General features: G+C 37.0%; 1 protein-coding gene across 2 annotated transcripts; it reads left to right on the top strand.

Moving 5' to 3' along the window:
- Window positions 1-1,044: 1,044 nt before the first annotated feature.
- LOC137708664 (protein SABRE) lies at window positions 1,045-24,663 on the top strand. 2 transcript variants are annotated; one of them, XM_068447789.2, is made up of 23 exons: window positions 1,045-1,425; window positions 2,043-2,142; window positions 3,572-3,841; window positions 4,914-5,179; window positions 5,403-5,625; window positions 6,758-6,928; window positions 7,035-7,112; window positions 7,627-7,881; window positions 9,918-12,011; window positions 13,685-15,638; window positions 15,893-15,993; window positions 16,360-16,716; window positions 17,083-17,201; window positions 17,705-17,954; window positions 19,153-19,377; window positions 21,098-21,237; window positions 21,916-21,988; window positions 22,089-22,190; window positions 22,306-22,482; window positions 22,781-23,095; window positions 23,174-23,341; window positions 23,551-23,923; window positions 24,145-24,663. In XM_068447789.2, the coding sequence occupies exons 1-23, from the start codon at window positions 1,355-1,357 to the stop codon at window positions 24,282-24,284; spliced, it is 8,022 nt and encodes a 2,673-aa protein (XP_068303890.2). In that variant the 5' UTR covers window positions 1,045-1,354; the 3' UTR covers window positions 24,285-24,663. The 2 variants fall into 2 exon arrangements, with proteins under 2 accessions (XP_068303890.2, XP_068303897.2); XM_068447796.2 differs by having other exon boundaries at window positions 1,159-1,425; window positions 5,408-5,625.
- The last annotated feature ends 686 nt before the right edge of the window (window positions 24,664-25,349 follow it).

Raw genomic sequence — 25,349 nt, forward strand, 5'->3', positions numbered from 1 at the left:
GGTAGAAAGAAAAATTGGAAGAATTGTAGGAGAAAAGTGATTTTTGTGTAGATGTTTGAACAAATACTTCGATATTTATAGAATTTATGGGTGAATTTTGAGTTAAATATTTTTTTTAATTATTTTAGCGGTTGAATTTAAATGTGGGTTGTAAAATTTCTTTTACCGTTACATTTGATTATATTCGATCTCAGCTTTTGGATCAATAAATATATAAACATAAAAAAAAAGAAAAAGAAAATTGAACATGGACCGTTGGATCAACCAATTGCCCATTTAAATCATGGCCATATGATCAAAAAAAAGCCATTAGGCTTATTATTGCTTCTGGACAAGTGGGTGACAAGCCCACATGGATGGGGTCAAGGCGCCTACTGTGCTTGGCATGTACCGAGTGTGCACGCGTCTTTGCCTGGCGTTTGGGCTTCAACTCTTTTTTTGTACTCTCACATGTGAGGCACACCACTAACCTTGGCCTAAATCTTGGTTGGAATTTACCCACTTTTTGAGTTTTAACACATAACCCCATTTTGGCACAAGGGTTGGAATGAAATGGGGGAGGGGGGGGGGGGAATAGAAGGTAAATTTGAAGATAATGCATGAAGGAGTCAAATAATTTTTCTATTGTTTTTCTTGGCGTAGTTGATCATTCTGGACTAGAACTAGAAACGTCGCTTGTGAAGTATATCATTGCACATACGGTCCAATCAATTAGGAGGCTTTGCTTTTGCATAGAATTTGATCTAGGGATCAAATGTACACTATCCTCTCATGTGTAACAGGAGCTGCATGTTTAGTTTGTCACCGACGTTTGGTGGAATACTTCCTATATATATATTTTTTTAAAAGTTCAATATTTGAGGAAAAATGCATCCGTAAGTTAAAGCAACCCCCAATATTTTAGAGGGAAGTTCATAGCATTCCGTCGCGGGTCATTCAATGACGTCAAAAATGTGCTTTGACTTGTTTCACCCATCCCAAACTCCAAAGGACACGTTCGTCATTTTACCCTTAAAACAACAATACTCGCGCGCGCGCACTCCAGAAGAACACTTGTCCGTACACTCGCCGCACCTGATCCCGCCCTTTCCCACGCTCTCTCTCCCCCACTGTCTGCCTCGCGGATCGGATCTGCTCTGCCTCCGATGTTTCTCTCTCGTACAAAAATTACAAAGCGATCGCGACGGAAGGGAAGAAGGAAGACTGAGTCAGTCGCTGCGTTCCCCTTTAATTTTCCATTAGGGTTTTGATCACATGATCAAGTTATGAGCGCAGAATGCTTTCCCCCTTTCGATTCTCTGCAGCAGTTTCCTGAAATTCATTTCATCGTCAATTTCGAAGGCGGCAGACGACAATGGCAGCTTCGTCCGTCAATTTCCTCTTCTGTTTCTTGGTTATTTGTATCACATTATGGCTCCTCTTCATGTACGTCCCTCGTTTTCCCACCTTCACGACCCATTCATATAACATGTATATGTGTATGTATGTATGGCATGTGAATGCATCGAACTCGGATTTTTGGTTGGTTTTTTTTTTTTTTTATTAATTTTGTTGGTGCAATTCAGTTTTGATGCCAATTGCACTGCCTGCGGAATTAGAAATGGGATAAATTTAAGAATTTTGGTAGTTTTGGAAACGAAATTTGTCATCTGGGCGTGCCTGAGATATCGAATTTGCAATGCTGGGACAATTTTAGCAGCCTTGGAAACCAGTGAAGACAATGTGGGTGTGATTATGGTGGGTGTCTGCGTATGTGTAGTGTAGGTGTATTAGTTGGAAGTTTTGAACGGTATACAGAAAGGCATCGCTCTAGAACTTACTTGAAAATTGAAATAAAGAACAAAGGACTGACCGGGGCGATGATAATTGCATCAGTTATTAAACTGAGTTATTTTATGGGTTCAAATAGAAGGACTCTTTCATTATTACTAGTGCATGGGGATTGGATAAACTTTTTCATTCTTTCTCTGGGCTTGAAATGATTTAGTAGGTTTTTGTTGCCAAGTTTTTGCACTAAGCATCTTTTGCTGATTTGCTTCAAGGTTGCTGGCTTGGATTTTGAGCCGCGTAGTGGGAGCTTCTATCAGGTTCCGGTTTGGCGGATGGAAGTGTATAAGGGATCTCGTGGTGGAGTTCAAAAAGGTTTTCACTTTTTCTTCAGTGGCTCAGTTGATTTATCTTGACTAGGCTGAGTAAAGGGGTTTTTCTTGTTCCTTATTTTAAGTTGAAAACTAATGAAAGTAATGTGAGACCTATCTTAGCGTGACTTCACAATAATTACTAATGGAAAAATGATTGCATGTTTTAATTAGTAATTCCATAAAAATAGATTGCCTGTTTTAGGACTCGTTTGGATGTGCTTTTAAAATGACTAAAAGTGCTTTTAGAGAAAATGTTTTTGGATTCCAAATTCTTGCAGAAAGCACTTAAAGTGCTTTTCCAGGATTTACTTGCATTTTTACTAAGGATTGGTTCTAAAAACATTTTCACCAAAAACGCTTTCAGTCATTTTAAAAGCACATCCAAACGACTAAATACAACTTAGCGTATTAAATCTAGTAATTCCATATAATCACAACTGTTCATGAGGCATGCGGTTCCTTGAGTGCTTCATACTTTATTCATTTCAAATGGAGTTTCTAATTGAGGCTATCAGTCCAAATGGGAAGTTCTTTGTGATATTTTCTCTTTTCAGGATGGTTTTGAGGTTTTTAAACAGAGCTTAGCAGCTGTTTACAAAGCAAGTGTGTGTGTGTGTTTGTGGTGTTTGTATATCTGTTTAATTGTAGATCTAGTCCTTAGTTTGGTATACAACTTTGATTACTACACTCATCTAGAGTGGATCATAGTCTACCTAAAAGAAAATGAAGGGATCACTCTTACCCTGTGTTGGGTTTTTTCCAGCCCATGATAAGTTGTCCTACATCTATAAGGAATTATAGTCTTAGGATTAAATTGTTTTCCCAATTGGAGTTGTTTTCCCAATTGGAGTTGTTTTCTCAATTGGAGAAGGATTCATAACTAGATTCCAATTAGTATTAGTAATCCTTATTGAAGAAGACCTTTATTATGTCTATATAAGGGGACTATTGTACTAGTTTTGAGGACGGAGCAAAACAATAAATTGTATACCACTCAAGGGATTAGAGTGAGAGAATATTGTGAAGTGCGTGTGAGAGAAAAGAAAAGAGATAGTGTATTTCTTGTTCTTGTTCTTTCAGGTTTTTCGTCAAGTCCTAGTTCTAGAGATTTGGCAAGATTATTGGTTGTACTCATTATTGATATAGTGAAAGATTGTTGTTGCTGTCCCGTGGACGTAGGCACATATTGCCGAACCACGTAAATTCTTGGTGTTATTTATCTTGGTTATTTGTTTTTCGATTCCGGAGTTTGTTCTTGTTTTTCCCATTCTTAAACGCGATATTCTCAACACCCTGCATTGGCCCTCCATATACTATTTGGCATTTTGTGTGGATGATTGTCAACGCTTAGGAATTTTTTGTTTGGTCAGCAGATTAGTGCCTTTTAGATGTTGACATTCTTCTTTTTATGACTATGGTAATTTTTGCAGGGCGCTGTTGAATCTGTTTCTGTCGGTGAAATTAAACTCAGTTTACGTCAGTCCTTGGTCAAACTTTTTGGTTTGATTTCTAAAGACCCTAAGCTGCAAGTGTTAATATGTGACTTAGAAGTTGTGATGAGGCCTTCGAGTAGAAGTACATCAAGGGCTAAACCTCGAAGACCTCGTACGACAAAGGTCAATTCAGGCCGGGGAAAGTGGATGGTTGTGGCTAATATTGCAAGATATTTGTCGGTTTCCATCACAGATTTGGTTTTGAAGGTATGCAGCATTGTACTAATATTTTTATCCCTTTTTATCTGTAAAATACCTTCTGTTTGCTTTACTCGTTCTTGGTGTGTAGAAGTTTGTTCATGAAATAACTTTTTGAACGATATTTGTAGTTGCCATTTGAAGAATAAAACTGGTTCAAGGTTAACTCATCTGAAATAAGTGGAAAGAATATGCAACACTGTTTCTTTTAAAATAAGAAAATATATTAAACTACATAACTCCCTCCCCCTCAAACTATAGTGTTGATTTCAAGTTGGTACAGGATCACAATCTGGTAAGAAAATATAGTCAACCAGTCCCTCAGTATGAATGTGGGTCTCATTTTTAATGATTATCTGGAGTGTACCATGTGTATTTACTGTTTACTGATGTGATGTGGAAAAAATAAGGTAGAAAACAAAACAAAAAATAAAAAGGAAGAACAAGCCTCCCTCTCTTGAACACTCTCTGCCCTTACTTTCTCCCTCTCACCACTTGCAGCTGTTGGAGAGAGAGATGGTAGAGAAGGAGGGAGAGAATGTTAAAGAGGAGGTTTCTTCTTTCTGGATTTTTATGTTATTTTTTAATTTAATTTTCATCTTTTGAAATTTCAATTTTTTTTTACTATTTTTCTTTTGTTTTGGTGTTTCATGTGGCATTTTATATGCATGGCACACTATCGGAGTCCGATTAATAAAGAACATAGGACAGGTTTGCTACATAAGAATTTAACGGACCCACTTGGTCTGACGGACTTGTTGATGGAGGGTTCACTATATATGTACCATTAAGTTTGTTTACCAGTTTGTCCTCTGGAGATTGGGTACCCCTATAGTTGTGAGGCTTTGTGCAGGCGACCCAGAGTTTATTCCAATAAGTTGGACAACCTTTATTTTGTGTCATCGACAAGAAAAAAGGGTGAATCTGATAGTGTATAAATGTTAGGTTGGAAAATAATCAAGTTCAAGAGGCTGTACTTTTTAACTTTTTCGTTAACTGGTAATCTTTTCATTTCATTTTTCAATTGTGTCTTTCGTGCAATGGACTTTATCTTTTCGTTACATTTTTTGACATGTGACAGATGCCCAAAGCATCCGTAGAAGTGAAGGAACTGAAAGTGGACATATCTAAAGATGGTGCATCCAAGCAAAATCTTATTGTTAAGCTACAGATATCGCCTATTGTTGTTCTGAGGAGTGACCCACGGGTTAGTTATGACCAGTTATCCAATTTTTCCGCTGGAGGGTCCATTTCTGCATGCCAATCATCATCTTCCATGATGGAAAGGGCATCTGCTCTTTTTATTTGTGAAGATTTCATCCTCTCTTGTGAATTTGGTCACGATAGGTATTTGCTTTGGAGAAATATGTTTTTCTGTAGATGCAAAAGCATAGTTAATTGCTTTTAAATGTGGCTTCAATTTTATTTCTTTAGAATGAGACTTTCATTATTATGTAACTTTTTGTTGTCTCTTCTATCATTAGATTATTATTATTATTTTTTTCAAATTTCCAATGCTAAGGCAAAGTACACCAGCTAATATCTTTTCATTCACTTGATTTGGCCGTAGGGAAGTCGGTGTAATGATAAAGAGTGTGGACATTGCCTGTGGAGAGATTACTGTGAACCTAAATGAGGAGATGCTTTCAAAAAGCAAAAGTTCATCACAAACTTCTTCTCAACCTGATAACGTTCTAGGGTCCACTACTGATTCTGTTGCTTCTAAAAAGCCACACAAAAAACAACAAATGATTGTTGCACTCTCAAAGTACACCTCTCTATTTCCAGAAAAGGTTTGTCAATTAATATGGCTTTCAACATGATCTCTCCAACACCCCCCTTTCTCAGTTTGTCATATTTTTCCTATGCCGTTTTCTTTTTGTTGAGCGTCAAGCTGTATTATCAGATTTTCGAAGAATTAGTTGTTGGAATATCTTTAAATTGGTGCCAAAAGTTTGAGGATATCCTTCCCTGTCCAGAAGAATCATAAGGGTAGAGGAGTCATGAATTTTTAATGCGTATTTTGAAGTAGATTGAGTGGGGTATAGATTATTTGAAAGCTCTGACCAACGTATATTTTATGTGCTGTTTTGCTGGACACTTGATTCTAATGGTGCCATTGATTTTCATATGGTTTCTATCTGACAGCTTCTCTTGCATCTTTCTACCCTATATCTATTACTCAGGGTTGTTGTACTGAATGTGATGATATTAGCAGTTCATTTTCCAAGTCAACCTCTTAAATCATATTAAGTATCATGCAATTGTTTACAATTGACATGTTGTAATGCATCTGATGTAGGACAGAGTAGGGTAGCGGAATATAGATTGTTTAGCTGATGTGAAATCATAGAAAACTTAAAAAAAAAAAAAAAATTAACATAGAAAACTTAAATTAAAACAAGAAGAAGGGATAACTGAAATCACTCCAGGGGCATCACACCCGTTCTTGGCCTCTCACCAAGAATTTTGGCATCTCACCAAAATAATCCCATCGCAGGACTAGAATTTCAATATCTGGAAGACAAAGCTTTTCTATTCATCAACTCTTCATTGTTTGTTAAACTGAATTACAAGGGATATTTATAAAGTCTTAAACCTAAAGGAAATAGAAAAGTAAACTTGTTCTAGGAAAGAAATCCTAATTCAGAATAGAATAAGAAAGTAATTCTAATCAAACTGGAAATAATCCTAATCCTTATAAAAGTAGGAAATCAGAAGACGAAAACCCTTGATATTAGAATAATAAAACCCTAGAGACTAAAAGACTAAAACACCCTTTGATTTAGGGCAGCGTCGCATTAGCATTTGCCCTTGTTCTTGTTTATGTGCTTTCATCATGCAACGTCTGATATCTGCTTGTGTAACTTCTCTTTTATAAAATTTGTGTTCCTTATAAGAATTAATGTTTTACTTCTTTGCTAGGTTTCCTTCAGTTTACCAAAACTTGACGTGAGGTTTGTGCATCGGGAATATGATTTTTCTGTTGAGAATAACATCATGGGCATCCAATTAAAAAGCATCAAATCACAATCCAGTGAAGATGTGGGGGAGACTACACGCCTTGATGTTCAATTGGATTTCAGTGAGATTCATGTATGAATTTAACTTCGATGCTGTTAAAATGATTTTAGTGTTTTACTTTTCACGTTCATTGTCTATTGGCCTCTTCTTGATGATGATTTTCAACATTATGTTTCAGTTGCTTAGAGAAGCTGGCACTTCTGTTTTGGAGATACTGAAAGTTGATGTTGTATCATTCTTTTACATTCCAGTACAGGTGATTTTTTTCAGTTTAAGTTGTGCAACCTTTGTACTTAAAAGTTAATACTCGTCCTTCTGCATATGTTTTATACTTCTTGCATGCATTGGATAAATGTTGTCCAATTAAACATATAATCATGTGTATGTAATTTTGATACTGAATATATTGATGGATCGTTGATTTAGCACTATACAAGGATTATTTGACTCTGGTTTTTCACTGAAGGTTTGCGGTTTATATGTACTAGTAATCCTTTGTATGTATAACATGGAATGTATTTATATGATGAAAATAAGGAAAGAAACTGAGATTATAGTCTCTAAATAAAAGAAAAAAAATGTTTCACAAAGCAAGACATGATAAGATCCACGTGCCACTGCTACAGTCCATTCCAACAAATCTGGAATTTCCCATGCAATAATTTTTTTTTTGAAAAGAAACAAATCTGAAATTTCCCAGGTAATATTTCATTAGAAACAGGCACTGCATTTTTGGTCATTTTATTGACTTGGAGCTCTTTACTTTTCAGCTAACCTCGCCTGTTAGAGCTGAAATGGATGTAAAGCTCGGAGGTACACAATGCAATGTTATAACAAATAGATTACAGCCATGGTTGCGCCTCCACTTCTCAAAAAAGAAACGAATGGTGCTTCGAGAGGAAACTTCCACTCTTGACAAGTCACCACCAACCGATGATAACAAAGCCATCATGTGGACATGTACCGTTTCAGCCCCTGAGATGACTATTGTGGTTTATAGTATCAGTGGGTTGCCATTGTATCATGTAAGTGATACGACTATCTATTAACACTATCATATTGTTTTAGGTTACACTGAACAACTGATCGTTTTATGTGTTTTTGTTATTACCCATATATGCAAGCCATATAGAGAACGAAATCAGTGATGCAAAATTAGTTATAAAAATCAGGAAAGTATAAAGAGTAAGATATTCTGTTCTGTGCATCTACGTAACTTTGTACGTGTGAAATTTTCTTGTGCTATATCAGTTTTTTTTCCTCCGTTATATAATTATCTAACGTGAAATTTATAGAGCCAACTAGGAACAACAAACTCTGAAGGGCATGTATGTTTGCCAAATTGAGTTATATATTATCAAGCATTTTATGCAAATTTTACCATAAGAAAGACAATATAAAATGGGGAATGTATCAAACCATAAGAAAGTTCAAAGTAGCAAATTAGCAATCCTGATACACTTTGCCACATCTCCATTCCTCATAGGTTCATATTATGTGATTAGGGTGTGTGTGATGCGCAATGGTTTCTTTCCCAGTTATGATGACTGCGTAAGGATTTGGTGGGAGAGATGCTTAAACAGCACTCCCATAAGTATGAGTGATTTTATTAGACATTTTGCGGAAAATCTGTGGGCACCAAACAGGTGATTAAAGTGGCAGTGAATTCATGTAAGTGCATTCTAGATTCTACCTTTCCTAAATTATCATTTACGATAAATTCTATTAATATTTCCCTATTTGTTCACATACCCGAGTTATTAGTTTCCACTCTGTAAAAGGATCATGGAGGGGTGTTTGATGTTTACCCTACCCACTGATGTTTGATAACTGCAAATCCATTAAATCACACACCCACTATGTTTTCCAACATAAATCATAACAGGAAAAGGCCAAAAAAAACCATGAAGCAATGGAAAGTATGAAAATGGTTACAGAAATAACAAATGAGCTTAGATTTAAGATTCATCCTAGATCTTCGCTGAAGATGAAATTCAAAAAGGTGCTTCCAAAAGCTTAGATGTGTGGTTATGTGGAAGTGGGTGAGCAGGTCTCATGACGCTGTGGGTTGTCATTGGACCTTAGCAGCAGTTGCTTTCACGTCCTCAGAGTTAAGAGTCTTGAGAGTTATGAGGGATATAATGAGTAAAAAGTTTACATAGGCTGGTTAGTGAGTAAAAGGGTGTTGTAGCTATTTGTTTGACAAGAATCCAAATGTTTTTATTGAAGAGGCAAAGGAGAAATACAAAATAAGATGAAAAGACTGTTGGAAACAAATGCTTAAGAAGCAGTGGTTTTCGAACATCCTAAAACACCACACCGGACTTGGAGAAAATAGACCCGCTTAGACTAAAATGTCAGACCAATACACATGGATCAAACTAAAAGAAACATCCCTTACGTGCTTTGGCAAGGAAGCACAAGGGGAAGCCAGAAATTTAGCCCTAGGGGCATGATCTAATCCAAAAGGATCAGGTATTTTATTTCCTTTAAATTGGGGGCTGTTGGGATTAGGTTGGTATATCGAGCAAATCTTTAATTTGTTAAAGGAGATGAGAGGTGTAAGTAAGCAAATGGGGTATTAATAGGATTTCCTGATATTTTGCAGAGTTTTTAAGGCTCTTCTTTTCCTTGCTTGAATATCATTTTCTGCACATGGCGAACTCATAGGTGAAAGGATATGAAACTATCCATTTGCCATTGGAAAAATCCAGTGTAGTTTTTGTTCTAGTTCTTTTAAAATGAGTAAAAGTGAGGTGTATATTAAAACCCCTCAGCAGGTCATACATAGTAGGATCTTTTGTTTGATTAACAAAAAATTGTATTAAGATCAAAGAAAACAACGTTGTAGCACCATTCTCTGCCAAGTGCACTACTCTTTTTTGATGATTGACAATCTAATTTTCACTTTCCAGTGAAGTAGTCATTGTCTCTCTTGCTCTTCTCTAGCTTCAGCTTCTTTGTCTGTCATTAATCATGTATTCCTATTCTCGTTTATCTTTTTTTAGTTCAAAAATAAAATTATGAATTGCAAGTCATAATGTTTGAGTTTCTGGTGTAGGGTTGCTCTCAATCTTCACACGTATTCACGAATAACATATCAAATACCGGAACCACTGTACATATGGAACTTGGCGAGCTAAATTTGCACATGGCAGATGAATACCAAGAATGCTTGAAAGACAACCGTTTTGGCGTAGAATCAAATTCGGGTTCTATGATTAATGTTGCAAAGGTTAGTTTGGACTGGGGCAAGAAGGACATGGAACCATCTGAAGATGCTCCGATATATAAATTGGTTTTTTCTGTTGATGTGACTGGTATGGGTGTGTTTTTTACATTCAAGCATGTTGAGTCGCTTATATCAACTGCAATGTCTTTTCAATCACTTTTGAAAACTTTGTCTTCTTCTGAAAGAAGAGCATCACAAAGCCGAGGGCGTCCGTCCAAATCATCAGGGAAAGGGACTCGGCTATTGAAGTTAAATCTTGAAAGATGTTCTGTGAAATTTTGTGGTGAGGCCGGCTTAGAAAATACTGTTGTTGCAGATCCTAAGCGTGTAAACTATGGATCACAAGGTGGTCGAGTTGTAATAAGTACTTCAGATGATGGCACACCCCGGGTTGCAGACGTAATGTCCACAACATCTGTTGAACTCAAGAAATTGAGGTATTCCATTTCTCTTGACATCTTCCATTTAAGTTTGTGCATGAACAAAGACAAACAATCCACACAGATTGAACTTGAAAGAGCCAGATCTATATATCAGGACCACTTGGAGGAAGATAAGCCAAAAATGAAAGTGGCTTTGTTTGACATCCAGAATGCCAAATTTGTACGGCGTTCTGGTGGTCTGAAAGAGGTTGCTGTGTGCTCTCTTTTCAGTGCTACTGATATTACAGTTAGGTGGGAACCTGATGTACAAATTTCACTAGTTGAACTTGGACTACAGTTGAAGTTACTTGTACATAATCAGAAGCTTCAGGGACATGTTAATGAAGATGCCCCTGGCATGAGAGGTTCTGAACAGAAAAAAGAAGTCATTCCAGAACCAGTGAATTTAGACAAGCCCAAGAAGAGGGAATCAATTTTTGCTGTCGATGTGGAAATGCTGTCCATATTTGCTGAGGCTGGTGATGGGGTTGATGCAATGGTTCAGATACAATCAATTTTTTCTGAGAATGCACTTATAGGTGTACTTCTTGAAGGGCTTATGCTTAGTTTTAACGGGTCCAGAGTATTAAAAAGTAGCCGGATGCAAATTTCACGTATTCCTAGTGCTTCAAGCCCTTCTGATGCAAAAACACCTGTAGCTACAACATGGGATTGGGTAATTCAAGGCCTTGATGTTCATATTTGCTTGCCATATAGGTTACAATTGCGTGCCATTGATGATTCTATTGAAGAAATGTTGCGCGCTTTGAAGCTTGTAAGTGCTGCTAGAACTAGTCTCATCTTTCCCACGAAGAAAGATACCTCAAAACCTAAGAAGCCTAGTTCAATGAAATTTGGCTGTTTAAAGTTTGGCATAAGAAAGTTAACTGCTGATATTGAAGAAGAACCGCTGCAAGGTTGGCTTGATGAACACTATTGGCTGATGAAGAATGAGGCATCTGAGTTAGCTGTTAGGTTGAAGTTTCTTGATGAATTTGTTTCCAAAGCCAACCAGATTCCTAAAACCACTGAAACAGTCGATTCTACTCAAGCAAGAAAAACTTGCTTTAATGGAGTTGAGATTGATTTACAAGATCCATCAGCAGTTAGCAAGATGCAAGGAGAAATGTATAAGCAATCATTCAAATCGTATTACAAGGCTTGCAAAAATCTAGCACCTTCTGAAGGTTCAGGTGCCTGTAGGGAAGGGTTTCAGGCTGGTTTTAAGCCAAGCACTGCCAGGACTTCTCTTCTTTCCATAACAGCAAGGGACTTAGATGTAACCTTGACAATGATTGATGGTGGAGATGATGGGATGATAAAGGTCATAAAGACGCTAGATCCAGTTTGTCGTGAAAATGATATACCATTTTCTCGACTATATGGGAGTAATATTCTCTTGCAAGCAGGTTCTGTTGTCGTTCAGCTACGTGATTATGCATCTCCTCTTTTGTGTGGTACTTTGGGTAAATGTGAAGGTCGTCTTGTGCTTGCACAGCAGGTAAGTTGCAAAGTGACATGTTCCGTTTGTTACCATTCTTTTGATTTCTTAGGTTTAGCATATGTAAATTTGCTTTGTCAGATGCTATTTTTGAGGGGAAAAATATTAAAAGGAAGAAAATCCTTAGACACCTCTTGAATACAGGAACATTGTTTTTTTCCAATTATTTTCTGTTGGCCAGGCCTAGCATGATAAAAAGATAACCATAACTGGAAATGCAAGTGTTGAACGTCTGTGCTGCGAAACTTGACCTTTTGTCAGATAATTTGACAAAGTAGCAGAAGGATTACTCTTGTCCTCCAGCTTAATTTTCTCCTTTTTTTTTTTTAAGTAAAAATTTACTAATCTTCAAACTAATCTTCTATGCGGACTGGTCAAATCCTTTGGGTCAAAGCATACCAGATACACACCCACACATACACATTCAAAGTGGTTTTCTGGTTCAAACACCAAGTCATAAATTGTAATTTCTGATTAGTGATTATATGGTTCAAAAAAGTTAAAATAGCTAGCTAATGTGCAAACATATCATCTTCATCTTGGTCACCTTGAAGTAGTCAGTAATATTGTCCCCACTCTTTGGACAAGTACCAGTGTAAATTTCTTGTTGTACGTCATTCAATTAAATCTTGTAAAATGTCAAATGCAGAGATATTACCCAGCTTTTTTCAATGCATCTCCTTTTAATCATGAGCTAAGAATATTGTTTGTGAAGTGGATTTGTAAGTTTATTTGATTTCATACCATCCATCTTCTCAGATAATTAAGGAATAAATACTTGCCTCTATTGCTACGCGTATGAATGCTGACATAAAAGTCTCATAGGACATTGTGGGGTTTATATGACCAGGTCATTCCTGTTCTTTCAGTAGCATATTTCTTTTTCCTTTTTTTTTTCCTTTTCTGAAAAGGAGACATTTTAAATCTAAAAGACAATAAAGAAACAGGGCTTGTGGTTTGGTTTTTGATTGATGTAGATACAAAAATGATTTTCTTGCTAATTAAGTATGGGCTGGTGTGTATTAACACGTATTTTCCATTGTGTCCGGAATTTCCCCCCCCTATAGGAGTCGTTTTTGGCACACTTGAAATTGCGAACTCTGAGCTGGTATTGTCGTACAATTATGTTATGCTTTCATTAGTTTTGGGGCCTGTGTATTATTGTCTTTGGAGAATCATTTATGGATACAAATGTTTTAAAGGACCCAATTGTTTTAATAGGGATGCCATATGATCTGTCTTAATTCTAGGTCTAAACACTTGCTTTGGATTTGCTCACATAAGCTGCCTTAATATCTTTTGTAGACTGCTTGTACGCATCGCTTGTATTTCACCTTTTTGATGGGGTCCAGTGGAGGCCCATAAAAAAAGAGAGTGAAAACTAACGACAAATAATTGCCTAGAGACCCTAGCAATATCATCCATCAAGAGGTGCTGAATATCTTTCACCTTTTCTTTTCCTGGATAGAATACTCCTAGGTTCTTATCAAAATGAAAAACCATTCTTCTGTGTTTTGTGATCAGACCCTGTATTCATAGTTGAAAGCGTATCGAACCTTCCTTTGTATGTATATCATGATTGATTATTTGGGTCTTGATGTATTTTTTCATGTCCTTACATGCAAAGCTTGTGTGCTAATGCTGTATAATTGGAAATTATTTCTTTGGATCAGGCAACAAGTTTTCAGCCTCAAGTATACAAAGAAGTCTATATTGGGAGATTGAGAAAGGTGAACATGCTTCGTTCGGCTAGTGGCACAACTCCACCCATGAAAACATTTACAGATTTGTCCTTACATTTTCAGAAAGCTGAAGTGTCCTTTGGGGTAGGATATGAACCTGCTTTTGCTGATGTCAGTTATGCTTTTACTGTGGCCCTTCGCAGGGCTAATCTATGTGTTAGGAACCCTAATCCACCTCCCATTCCTCCCAAAAAGGAAAAGAGCTTACCATGGTGGGACGATATGAGAAATTATATCCATGGAAATATCACCTTATTATTTTCAGAAGCCATAATTAATATACTTGCAACTACCGATCCTTATGAAAAGCTTGACAAACTTCAAACAATAACTGGTTCCGTGGAGATTCAGCAGTCAGATGGCCGAATTTATGTATCAGCAAATGCTTTCAAGATTTTCTCAACTAGTTTGGAGAGTTTGGCAAATAATCGTGGTTTAAAACTTCCTAAAGGTGTATCCGGTCCATTGCTAGAGGCTCCAGCCTTTACAGTTGAAGTTACATTAAGTTGGGAATGTGAATCTGGAAATCCCATGAATCATTATTTGTTTGCACTTCCCGCTGAAGGAAGACCTCGTGATAAGATTTTTGATCCATACAGATCCACCTCTCTATCCCTTCGCTGGACATTTATGCTTAGGCCCTCGCCACATGAAAAGCAAGGCCCTTTTTCTACTGAGGCGGGTAATGGGGATGTAGAGGGAAATGTTTATGGTCCTCCTCATAAAGATGACAATGTTTCCATTCTTTCACCGACAATAAATGTTGGAGCTCATGATCTAGCATGGTTGATGAAGTTTTGGAACATGACTTATCTACCTCCCCACAAATTGCGGTCCTTTGCTCGTTGGCCTCGTTTTGGAGTTCCACGAATTCCTAGATCTGGTAACTTGTCATTGGACAGAGTGATGACAGAATTTATGCTCCGCATTGATGCTGCACCTACTTGTTTAAAACATATGCCACTAGATGATGATGATCCAGCGAAAGGACTGACATTCAGTATGACTAGGCTCAAATGTGAAATGTGTTATAGTCGTGGTAAGCAAAAGTTTACTTTCGAATGCAAGCGTGACCCTCTTGATCTTGTTTACCAGGGTTTTGACCTTCATATGCCTAAGGCATTTTTAAATAAAGAAGAAAGCACTAGCGTTGCAAAAGTGGTTCAAATGACAATAAAAAATTCACAATCTGCATCTATGGATAGAGTTCCCAATGAGAAAAGTAACTATGTGAGTAGTTGCACAGAGAAGCATCGTGATGATGGATTTCTATTGTCGTCTGATTATTTCACAATCAGAAGGCAGGCCCCAAAAGCTGATCCAGCTAGGTTATTAGCTTGGCAAGAGGCTGGAAAAAAAAATCTTGAGATGACATATGTGAGGTCTGAGTTTGAAAATGGGAGTGAGAGTGATGAGCATGCACGGTCTGATCATAGTGATGATGATGGATACAATGTGGTAATAGCTGACAATTGTCAGCGCATATTTGTTTATGGGCTCAAGCTTCTGTGGAATATTGAGAATAGAGATGCTGTTTGGTCATTTGGTGGTGGTTTATCCAAAGCATTTCAGCCACCCAAACCTTCTCCTTCTAGGCAGTATGCACAAAGGAAACTACACGAGGAGAACCAGGCACATACTGGTGGTGAAATGCAACAGGATGGTAGCTCAAAACCCTCTACTGCCAGTCATGGTGTTACTTCCTCTTCCGTCGAGCATGCAGAGACCTCTGTTTCACTTTCATCCCCAGCACATCCCGTTAAATTTGAAAACTCATCATCAGCCACCAAGAACTCATCATCTGCTGCAGTTGGGAACTCATCATCTGTGACATCTGGTAACTCTCCATCTGTTGCAGTTGGGAACTCATCATCTGCTATAGTTGGTAAGTTGGGCACCCCATGAAATCTGAATTATTTATATTTTTATGTCCAATATGGGAATGTGTTAAACTAGTATTTAGAAGTCTAGTTTTGGATTTGCTGGGTTTTTCTTTTTGTTTTTACAGGGAAAAGAAAAACAAAAGGAAAGACTGCGAAAAGAAATATTGTTACCTATATTGTGATGAATGTCATGGACATTAACTTGTTTTATAGACCAAAATATCTGCTAAGTGGCATTTGTTTCCTACGATTTCAGCAAATAGTAGGGGCACAAATGATTCTGAGGAGGATGGGACTCGTCATTTCATGGTGAATGTTATTGAGCCCCAATTTAATCTTCACTCAGAAGATGCAAATGTAAGTTTAGAATTTTCGTTGCTTATGATTTCATTGTTCTTATTACTATCTATATTTATCCAATAATGTTTTAAATCAGAAAAATCTTGCTATCTATAAAATTTAATAAGAACATTAATATGGACAGAACATGTTATGCTCTTGTCATAATTTATATTTTCTATTCAGAGAAAAAATTTTAAAATTTAAGCATGATAATTTCCTGAAAATTACTTAATGAGATCATATACAGATAAGATCCCCGATTAGATAATTTGGGACGTAAATGTGCTCATGCATTATGCACTCTTCAATTGTTTGAAGTACGCAAGAACGGAAAAGAAAATGTGATTTCATCTTAGGGTAACTGTCCTTTTTGCTATACAGGGAAGATTTCTGCTTGCTGCTGTTAGTGGCCGTGTCTTGGCTAGGTCATTTCATTCTGTCCTTCAGGTTGGCTCTGAGATGCTCGAGCAAGCACTTGGTACTGGGAATGTAAATATTCCTGAATGTGAACCTGAAATGACATGGAAACGCATGGAGTTTTCTGTTATGTTGGAACATGTTCAAGCTCATGTTGCTCCAACAGATGTTGATCCAGGTGCTGGAGTGCAGTGGCTTCCAAAGATTCGTAGAAGTTCTCCCAAAGTGAAACGTACTGGTGCATTACTTGAGAGAGTTTTTATGCCCTGCGACATGTACTTCCGGTACACAAGGCACAAAGGTGGAACTCCAGAGTTAAAGGTGATTTGGCTCTTCATTATGCGCATATGTTGGTTGCTCGATAGTTTAGATATATCGGAGATGTATATATATACACACATACATACATACACACATACATATATACACACATACATACATACACACATACACACATACATACATACACACATACATATATACATACATACATATATATATATATATACATATATATATGCTTGAATGCATATTTATATGCATAAACTGATGTATATATGTACAATATAAACATACATAACGTATCTAAGTGATCATCTTTATATATTCAGGCTGTTATCCCAGCCTGGTGTGGGAATGTTCACATTTATTAAGCATTTCCCTTGCATTTGAATCTTTTTCTTGTAGGTGAAGCCCTTGAAAGAGCTGACTTTCAATTCCCATAATATTATGGCAACTATGACTTCTCGCCAGTTTCAGGTTATGCTGGATGTGTTAACAAATCTTCTCTTTGCACGGCCTCCCAAGTGAGGATTTGCATCCTATTTCTTTCTAATTTGATTTCTCTCCTTTAGGAATTGTGCCATATTATGTATATATTTTTGGGATAAGAAACAATAGACATAAACGTTTAGAAAACTAAACAATAGTCATAAAAGTTTAGAAAACTATGTAAGTAAAGATGGGACAATAATTTTAGAAAATTGCATAGGATTTCTTCATTTAATTTCATGAGTTTAAGTTAGGGAGTTCTTGTACTTTGGCCCTCACATTTTGATTTTCACTGTTTTCTTTGCGGTTGACTTCTTGTCCGCTTCTTTATGGTTTCATCGTTGGTTAGCAATTAAAATGTTGTTGGTTGAACTTTAATAAGTATGATTTAGATTCAATACTGGTACTTTGTTAGTCAGCTGCAATGGCCTTTTCCCAATAAAGTTCTCAAATTAAATGTGAAACGTCTGGTGAAAAGGTTGTTGTTCAAGTGATTTTATAGAAGTATTCGATGATTTGAATGATGCATTTGATTCAGGCCTAGAAAAAGTAGTCTGTCTCTTCCTGGTGAAGATGATGAAGATGTGGAGGAGGAGGCAGATGAGGTTGTTCCTGATGGTGTTGAAGAGGTAGAGCTTGCAAAAGTGGACCTTGAGCAGAAAGAGCGGGAGCAGAAATTGATTCTTGGTGACATAAGGAAACTGTCTCTTTGGTGTGATACTGCTGGGGACCTATATCCAGAAAAGGAAGGGGACTTGTGGATGATAAATTGTACAAGATCCACTCTGGTGAGAAACAAACTTTGCACTGAAGTTGTTGAATTTTGTGGTAGTCAGTGAAAGCATTGCATTATGTGGTTTAGTCGGTGAAAGCATTGCATTGTGTGGTTTTCATTTTTATGTTACCTGATACTCAAAATAAAGAAGAAAGAGATGGAATATACTATACAACTAGTTCTAGACAAAATATGGTACCTGTTATCATAGGTTTTCTTTAGGGGTCTGGGGGTGCTGCTTGTAATCTTGTATCTGCTAATTAGGTCACAGTTATAGTGTTAAATTGTGGTGAAGTTATTTCCAAGGTGTATAACTTGGTAAGAGTTGTCAAAGCTAGTCTTTTTGCTTGTGTAGCGTTACATTTAACTGTTTAAACTCTAAAGTTAATGGAAAATAAAAAAAGCGCTTCTGCATTTCGGTTTTACTAAAATGTATTTCCTATTTGCAAGTACGGTATGGTAAAAGAACTTTTTAAGTGACCAGCATTCAGAAATCCTTGGCCTTTTTGATCCCATATTTTCTTCTGCATGTGGTTAATGGTTCCACCATTGCAGGGATTCTTTTTTGTCCAACATGATTTTCAGTTTGTAGGTATTATGGCATCAGCCACCCTACAATCATGTGTGTTAGACTTGAATGATATTGTAGCCAGAATTTTCATACAAATACTTGGCATCTGTCATCCTTTGCTAACATTTTGTTTTCTATTCTTCTAGTTCTAACACACCACGCATTTTAAGTGCTTTGGGTCTGACTTGTTTAGATATAGATCCTAGGCTTGAGTTTCATGTGGATGGTTTGAAAGTCTCCTTTAAACATCTCCACCTGATTGGAGTGCCCCTTTCTTTCTCTCCTTTGACTCGTAATTTATAATAAGTAATACTTTTCTTGCACTTGTTGCTAGTCTAAAGAAAAATTTTCCCAGTTTCTTACTATAAACATCAAATATGAGTTTCCGACTCAAAATTTTCAGTTCTAAGGTTTATAAGGATTAGTGTAGTCTCAAACACTAGATTATGGTTGTTTTGCACAGAAGCTTGCTACTCTGAAGTGATTTCTTTCAACAGTAGAATCTGTTCATTTTGTCCAAATAATTTTTTCTTATCACCTCGTTTATTTTGATTATGATTTGTAAGTGTATGGCTGTTTTAGTTTTTGGTTCTTCAGTACATAATGAGAGATTTTGAAAACCATAACTTTCTTCTTCCAGGTGCAAGGACTTAAAAGAGAGCTTGTGAATTCCAAAAAGTCAAGGAAAGCATCATATGCATCATTAAGAATGGCTCTACATAAGGCTGCCCAGCTACGACTGATGGAAAAGGAGAAGAACAAAAGTCCATCCTATGCTATGCGCATTTCTATGCAAATTAACAAAGTGGTTTGGAACATGCTTGTTGATGGTAAATCTTTTGCCGAGGCTGAGATCAATGACATGGTGAGCACTGAGCATCTTCATATTCTATGAATTGAAATCTAGTTGTCTTTTAGTGAAAGATTGAGCGGTGACTCCGTAAAACTTGCTTAACATGACTTTCTTTCTTGGAATAAAGATTCAATAAAGAATAAACATTATCTAAATGTGTTTAATGTTTGTAGTGGGGTTTCTTATCAATAAAGAAAAAGCTTGTACTACAGTTGACATATCTAATAACAAGCTGAGGTATATGTTTCTTATATTGACATGTCTTTTCTAGAGAGCATCCCCTACGGTTTGTGTACTTCTCTTGGATCTTGTGAATTTCAAAAGGTCATATTTTCCCCATCTTTGCTAATATACTTTTATAGGGTTTCTTAGCAAAAAACAAAAAGCTTGTAATAGTGTTGAGCTATCTAGTATATGTTGAGAATGAATCCCACATTGATGAGAGGAGGGACCTTGCATGGGCTTATAAGTAAGTTGGGCTACTCCCTATGTTGCCATTTGGTTTTATGGTGGAACCTCAACTTTCTTCATGGGATTGAATCCCACTTTGAAGAGAAGAGGGACCTTGCATGTGCTTATAAGAGGTTGGGCCACTCCCCATTTTGCCAATTGGTTTTATGGTGGAACCTCAACTTTCTTTAGTACAAGCTGAGGTATGTGCTTCTTATATTGTTGTTTGGTATGTCTTTTGTAGGCAGTATCCCCTCCAGTTTGTGTACTACTGTTGGCTATTCTGAATTTCAAAACATAATTAATTTTTCCATTTTGGGTATGGGGAGAAAGTTTTTGCATGCTTTCTTATGTTTTTACCTTTCCTGATCTATTAATTTCATACACAGAGAGATATGGTTTTAGAAACATAGAGAGCCTATAATTGTTTTTGTGTTCTAGTTTAAGAACATTAATTAAAATAACATTAATACACCAGGAGCAGAAAGAAAAATAATGTTAGTACAGAGAGCTACTAGGTATGCAAGTCATGACAAAAATTATTTTGGTATTGGGGTTGAGGGGTGATAAGCTTGCCTTGTTTTTGTTGGAGTTGAACAGTTTCTCACTTTATTGTTTGAACCTTGTAGTATAGTGCGGAGTTTATGAAGGATGCTAGGCTAGGACACAAATCCAGTTCGTTCTTTCCTTTGTTTGGTGTACTTGTTTGAGGACGATCATCCCACTGATTCCTTGATCATGTTGCTCTTATTTTCTTTGTGGTTTTTATTATTCAAAGAGGCTTGATGGAGTTGCTAGTTGTTCAGTGAAACTCTTGTTGCTTGTGGGAGGGGTAAAGAAAGCTGTTTTGTCGTACAGGAGGACTTTTGACAATTCTTAGGGGGGTAGGGGTAGAAGTAGTTTGGGAGTGGTGAGGTTTTTGTGCTCTTTGGGCTTCAGTTTCATCAGAGTTTAGGGATCTAATATTCTCTTCTGGTTTGCTCATTGGAAGGCTGCTATAGGATAACTTAGGTGGCTATAGCTTTTCATCGTGGTTTTCTTGTAATCTGTTGGTCTTTGTTTTCTTTGTATTCCTTAAGAACCTATTGTTTCTTTAAGAAAAGTAAAGATGCTCTTTGCCCACATCGTTTTCATCTGAAGTCATACTTCTTTCTCTATTGTTGCTTGTTCACTTCAGTTAACTTTCATAAATGTATGCTTTGTATGATGTTTTTATTTTGGTTTTCCAAGCATTATTTTTTCAAGGAAAAAGCTGATATGATATTCTTTTTTCTCCTCATAGATTTATGACTTTGACCGGGATTACAAGGATGTTGGTGTTGCCCAGTTTACGACAAAAAATTTTGTTGTCAGAAACTGCCTGCCAAATGCCAAGTCAGATATGCTTTTATCAGCATGGAATCCTCCTCCTGAATGGGGAAAGTATGCACCTTTTCCTGCGTGAAGCATAGCTTATTCTATTACTCTGCTTTTACCACCCTTAGTCTTTCTACACAATAACATCTGCTTGCTTTTCTTTGTGTATAGGGTGAACCACCATATAATATTCATGTGTTCCTTCTTTCACCGACAGTTGAATAAAATGTTTCAGAAGTTGTTACTCAGATTAGATCATGCAAATAAATTTTAGTAATATAATTTTGTTTTTTTTTTTTTTGTTTTCGTTGGTCAGCATACCCATAGGCACTGTCTTTGGTTTTCGTTCTGGAAATTTTTTCATGTCTCTGTCTTTGAATTCGTTCTGTTTGGTTCAGTTAAATAAATTCGCCTGAATATTTAGTTCATAGTTGTGACATTGTTTATATGCTATTACATGTTTATATTTCCTGATGAAAAATATGTGTAGTTTGTAATACATGCAGCCATTCTCATGTAACAATAGCAATGGACTGATATGCTTAGTAAGAAACTAGTTATGTATATGCTGTATGATAACATGATTGTATATAACTTGTTGGGTGAAATTTTACTTAGTAATGCAGTGCATTAAAAGTATATATCCGTCTAACCTCTTAAGCACATTTTTAAATATGAAGAATTTGGCAGTTCCTTCAATGTTTTCTGTTATTGTTTACAAAAAGATATACACTTTGGTAACAGGAAAGTTCTGCTTCGTGTGGATGCAAAGCAGGGAGCTCCCAAGGACGGAAATTCTACTCTTGAACAGTTTCAGGTAATAGGTTCTCTGTCTGGTAATAAACAGGCTTGAGTTTGTTTATCTTGCCTCGGTGAACCAGTATTTCCTAGCTAAACATTTTTTTTTAATACTGTAGGTAGAGATCTATCCTCTCAAGATCCATTTAACCGAGACAATGTACAGAATGATGTGGGGATATTTATTCCCAGAAGAAGAGCAAGATTCACAAAGACGGCAGGTCTGTTGGAAATGTTACTGATTTCAAGATTGTGACTGCTTCTAGAAATAGTCAGAGGTATAAGGAATTTGTCATGAATGCTAAAAATAAATGGTTGTTCAATTGTCACATGCAGGAAGTTTGGAAGGTTTCAACAACTGCTGGTGCAAAACGTGTGAAGAAAGGCTCATTAATCCCTGATATTTCTGTATTAAGCAGTCTGACAAATAAAGAGTCTGAGGCCTCATCCAAATCAAGTGCTGCTGCCCCCGGTTCCAGTCAATCCTCGTCTGTTCATGCAGATCCTGTGCAAGTGAGATTCCTTCTTAACTTGTTTTGGGTTGTTTTAGGAAATTTTTTTATTGAAACAATATGATCACTAGATCTTTTGTTATTTGTATGTGCAGCTTTCTATTTTCTAGATTATCTTTATAACAGATAAATGGATGTATATTTTTTTTATTGCGGGTACTTTAAATCAACATTTGATTTTATACTAGAATGGTTATTAGAGATTTTTGTTTTCTTTTTCTTTTTTTTCCTTCCACGTGATCTTAAAGCTACACTACACTTTCCATGATCCTTTGCTTTGACCTGATTCATCTGTGCAGGAATCAAAATTGAAAAACCTAAAGACAACAGTTGTCGGTAGTCCAACTCGAGAGTTGAGAAGAACATCTTCCTTTGACAGATCATGGGAAGACACTGTGGCAGAATCAGTTGCTACAGAACTTGTCTTACAAAGCATTACTGGGCCACTTGGTTCTATTGAAGCAGATGAATCCTTGAAGAATAAATTGAAAGACCCCAAAGCGATCAGATCTTGCAGGTCATCCCATGAAGAAAAGAAGGTAACAAAGTCACAAGAAGAGAAAAGATCTAGGCCTCGAAAGATGATGGAGTTTCACAATATCAAGATAAGCCAGGTTCAATTTCATCATCTGTCATTTCATAGTGCACTAATTTTCCTTCTGTGTCGAATGCCTAATATCGTATTTTCACAGGTTGAGCTGTGTGTTACTTACGAAGGATCTAGATTTGTTGTAAATGATCTTAAGTTGCTCATGGATACGTTTCACCGTGTGGAGTTCACTGGTACTTGGCGGAGACTCTTTTCGCGGGTGAAGAAGCATATCATTTGGGGAGTCTTGAAGTCGGTGACAGGAATGCAGGTCTGTATTTATACCTTTTGATATTTACCCCTACTGATTATGCATACAAAATCAATGAACTGGGACTTCTTCCCTGTACAATTGTAATTTAACTGCTGGAAAATTGTTACAAAAACTTGACCTATAATTTAACATGATGAGGGATAAAGAAAACATCATCAGTTAAGGATCTCTAACCTGCTTTAAATTCTTCCAATCAATTTTTTCAGGGTAAGAAGTTCAAGGACAAGGCTAATAGTCAGAGGGAACCCAGGGGATCGGTTTTCCCCGAGAGTGACCTTAATTTCAGCGATAATGAAGGTCAGCCAGGACAGCCTGACCAGAATCCAATAACCTTTCTCAAGCGTCCAACTGATGGAGCAGGTGATGGATTTGTCACTTCCGTTAGAGGCCTTTTCAATACTCAACGTCGCAAGGCCAAGGCATTCGTACTGCGAACCATGAGGGGTGAAGCAGAGAATGATTTCCAAGGAGATTGGAGTGAAAGTGATGTTGAGTTTTCTCCATTTGCTAGGCAGCTCACTATAACTAAAGCTAAGAGACTTATCAGGCGGCACACGAAAAAATATCGTTCAAGAAAAGGTTTGTCAAATTGTTCACTTTTGTAAAATGATCAATCACCTCATCACCTTTTTTTTTTTTTTTTCCACTTGTCCTTTTTATTCTTCCCCAATGACGTAGAAAATAACATAGCGCTTTGGCCTGTTCATTCTCAGGATGTCCAACTTCTCGTTTTCTGGCATTGTTGGATGACTTTTAACATTGAAACTGAACCTTGTTTTCCTTTTTCTTGTCTTTGTAAGGTTCACCCTCACAACAGATGGATTCACTCCCATCCTCGCCAAGGGCGGCCACTGCATTCGAGAGTGATTCTTCTAGTGGATCCTCACCCTTCGAAGATTTTGATGAGGGAAACATTTTGTCCTCCAAAGAGGTTCCTTGAAGCCGGCTTTGGGAGAGTCCCCAGTTGAGACGGTGAGCACAAATGAGACAAATATAGTTTCTTTTACTCGGGTGGCAACTCATGGTATAGAAAGAAGGATTTCAGGTACTATGTTCATCGTCCAAGGACATGTGTGGAAGGTTGATGCGTCCCTTGGAATCACTTTTAGACCATGCATTTGTGCATCCGGAGATGATTAACTTCGAGCAATGCGGGCTGAAGCCATCTCTCACACCTCAATTTTGTTGGCCTCAGGATGTAATTCCTTTTGGCTCAACCGGCTGGTTGTGTAGTTTTGTAAGTTGAGTTGAAGAAAACACAAGGCTCCTAAATTTTAAAGAGCTCTAGGTTTATTTCTATAAATATGTTTTGAAATAAATGAATGCACAATCTCTCTCTCTCTCTCTCTCTCTCTCTCTCTCTCTCTCTGTGCGTGTGCGTGTGCGTGTGTAAAGTTAGACGCAAAGAATGAATTGCGTCGCAAAAACACAAGTTTTATAGTTCTTTCAAAGCGTTTTAGGGTTATTATAATGTCGCCTTACATGGTGATCCAGAGCTCTCTTCTTCACCTCGCGTTTTTCCCTTTGTACTGTACTTTGTGTATCGTAACTTCTCTCTGCACATGGTATAACTTCTCTACGTAGCACTTGTCATGCGGATTATAATACGTTATTAGTATGATACCATTTAACACTCAATTCGGGTACAAGTTTATCTGATACCAATCATCATCAGTTGGCTGTAAGTTTATCTGATGATCTAAACAAACCTAAATAAATTACAGATAATTTTAGAAAATGCTCGACAGTCTCAACCACATCTCTACTAACAACTCTTGTACAGAAGATAAAATGTAAACATCAAGTCGTCAACCATCATATGAATTATTATTAAAGACTTGCAAGACTTGCTTGGGTGTAGCAGAAAAATATCGCTCATAAACTATTATTTCAATTATTGGAATTGTATGAGGACTTAAATGATTAAAATAGGGAAATGCATGGTAAAATGTACTTATAACGGTGTTTAATTGTTAGAAAACGAAAATTATGACAAAATTTTCTT

This window comes from Pyrus communis, chromosome 15 (assembly GCF_041283825.1).
Source record: "Pyrus communis isolate YQ-2024b chromosome 15, ASM4128382v1, whole genome shotgun sequence".
NCBI classification, from domain to species: domain Eukaryota; kingdom Viridiplantae; phylum Streptophyta; class Magnoliopsida; order Rosales; family Rosaceae; genus Pyrus; species Pyrus communis.

Excerpts from the sequence above, each read along its gene's own strand:
- LOC137708664 (XM_068447789.2), top strand. The coding sequence starts at position 1,355 with ATGGCAGCTTCGTCCGTCAATTTCCTCTTCTGTTTCTTGGTTATTTGT. Across the intron at positions 12,012-13,684 it reads GTCTTGTGCTTGCACAGCAG|GCAACAAGTTTTCAGCCTCA; the intron begins GTAAGTTGCAAA and ends TCTTTGGATCAG. Across the intron at positions 23,096-23,173 it reads ACAATATCAAGATAAGCCAG|GTTGAGCTGTGTGTTACTTA; the intron begins GTTCAATTTCAT and ends GTATTTTCACAG.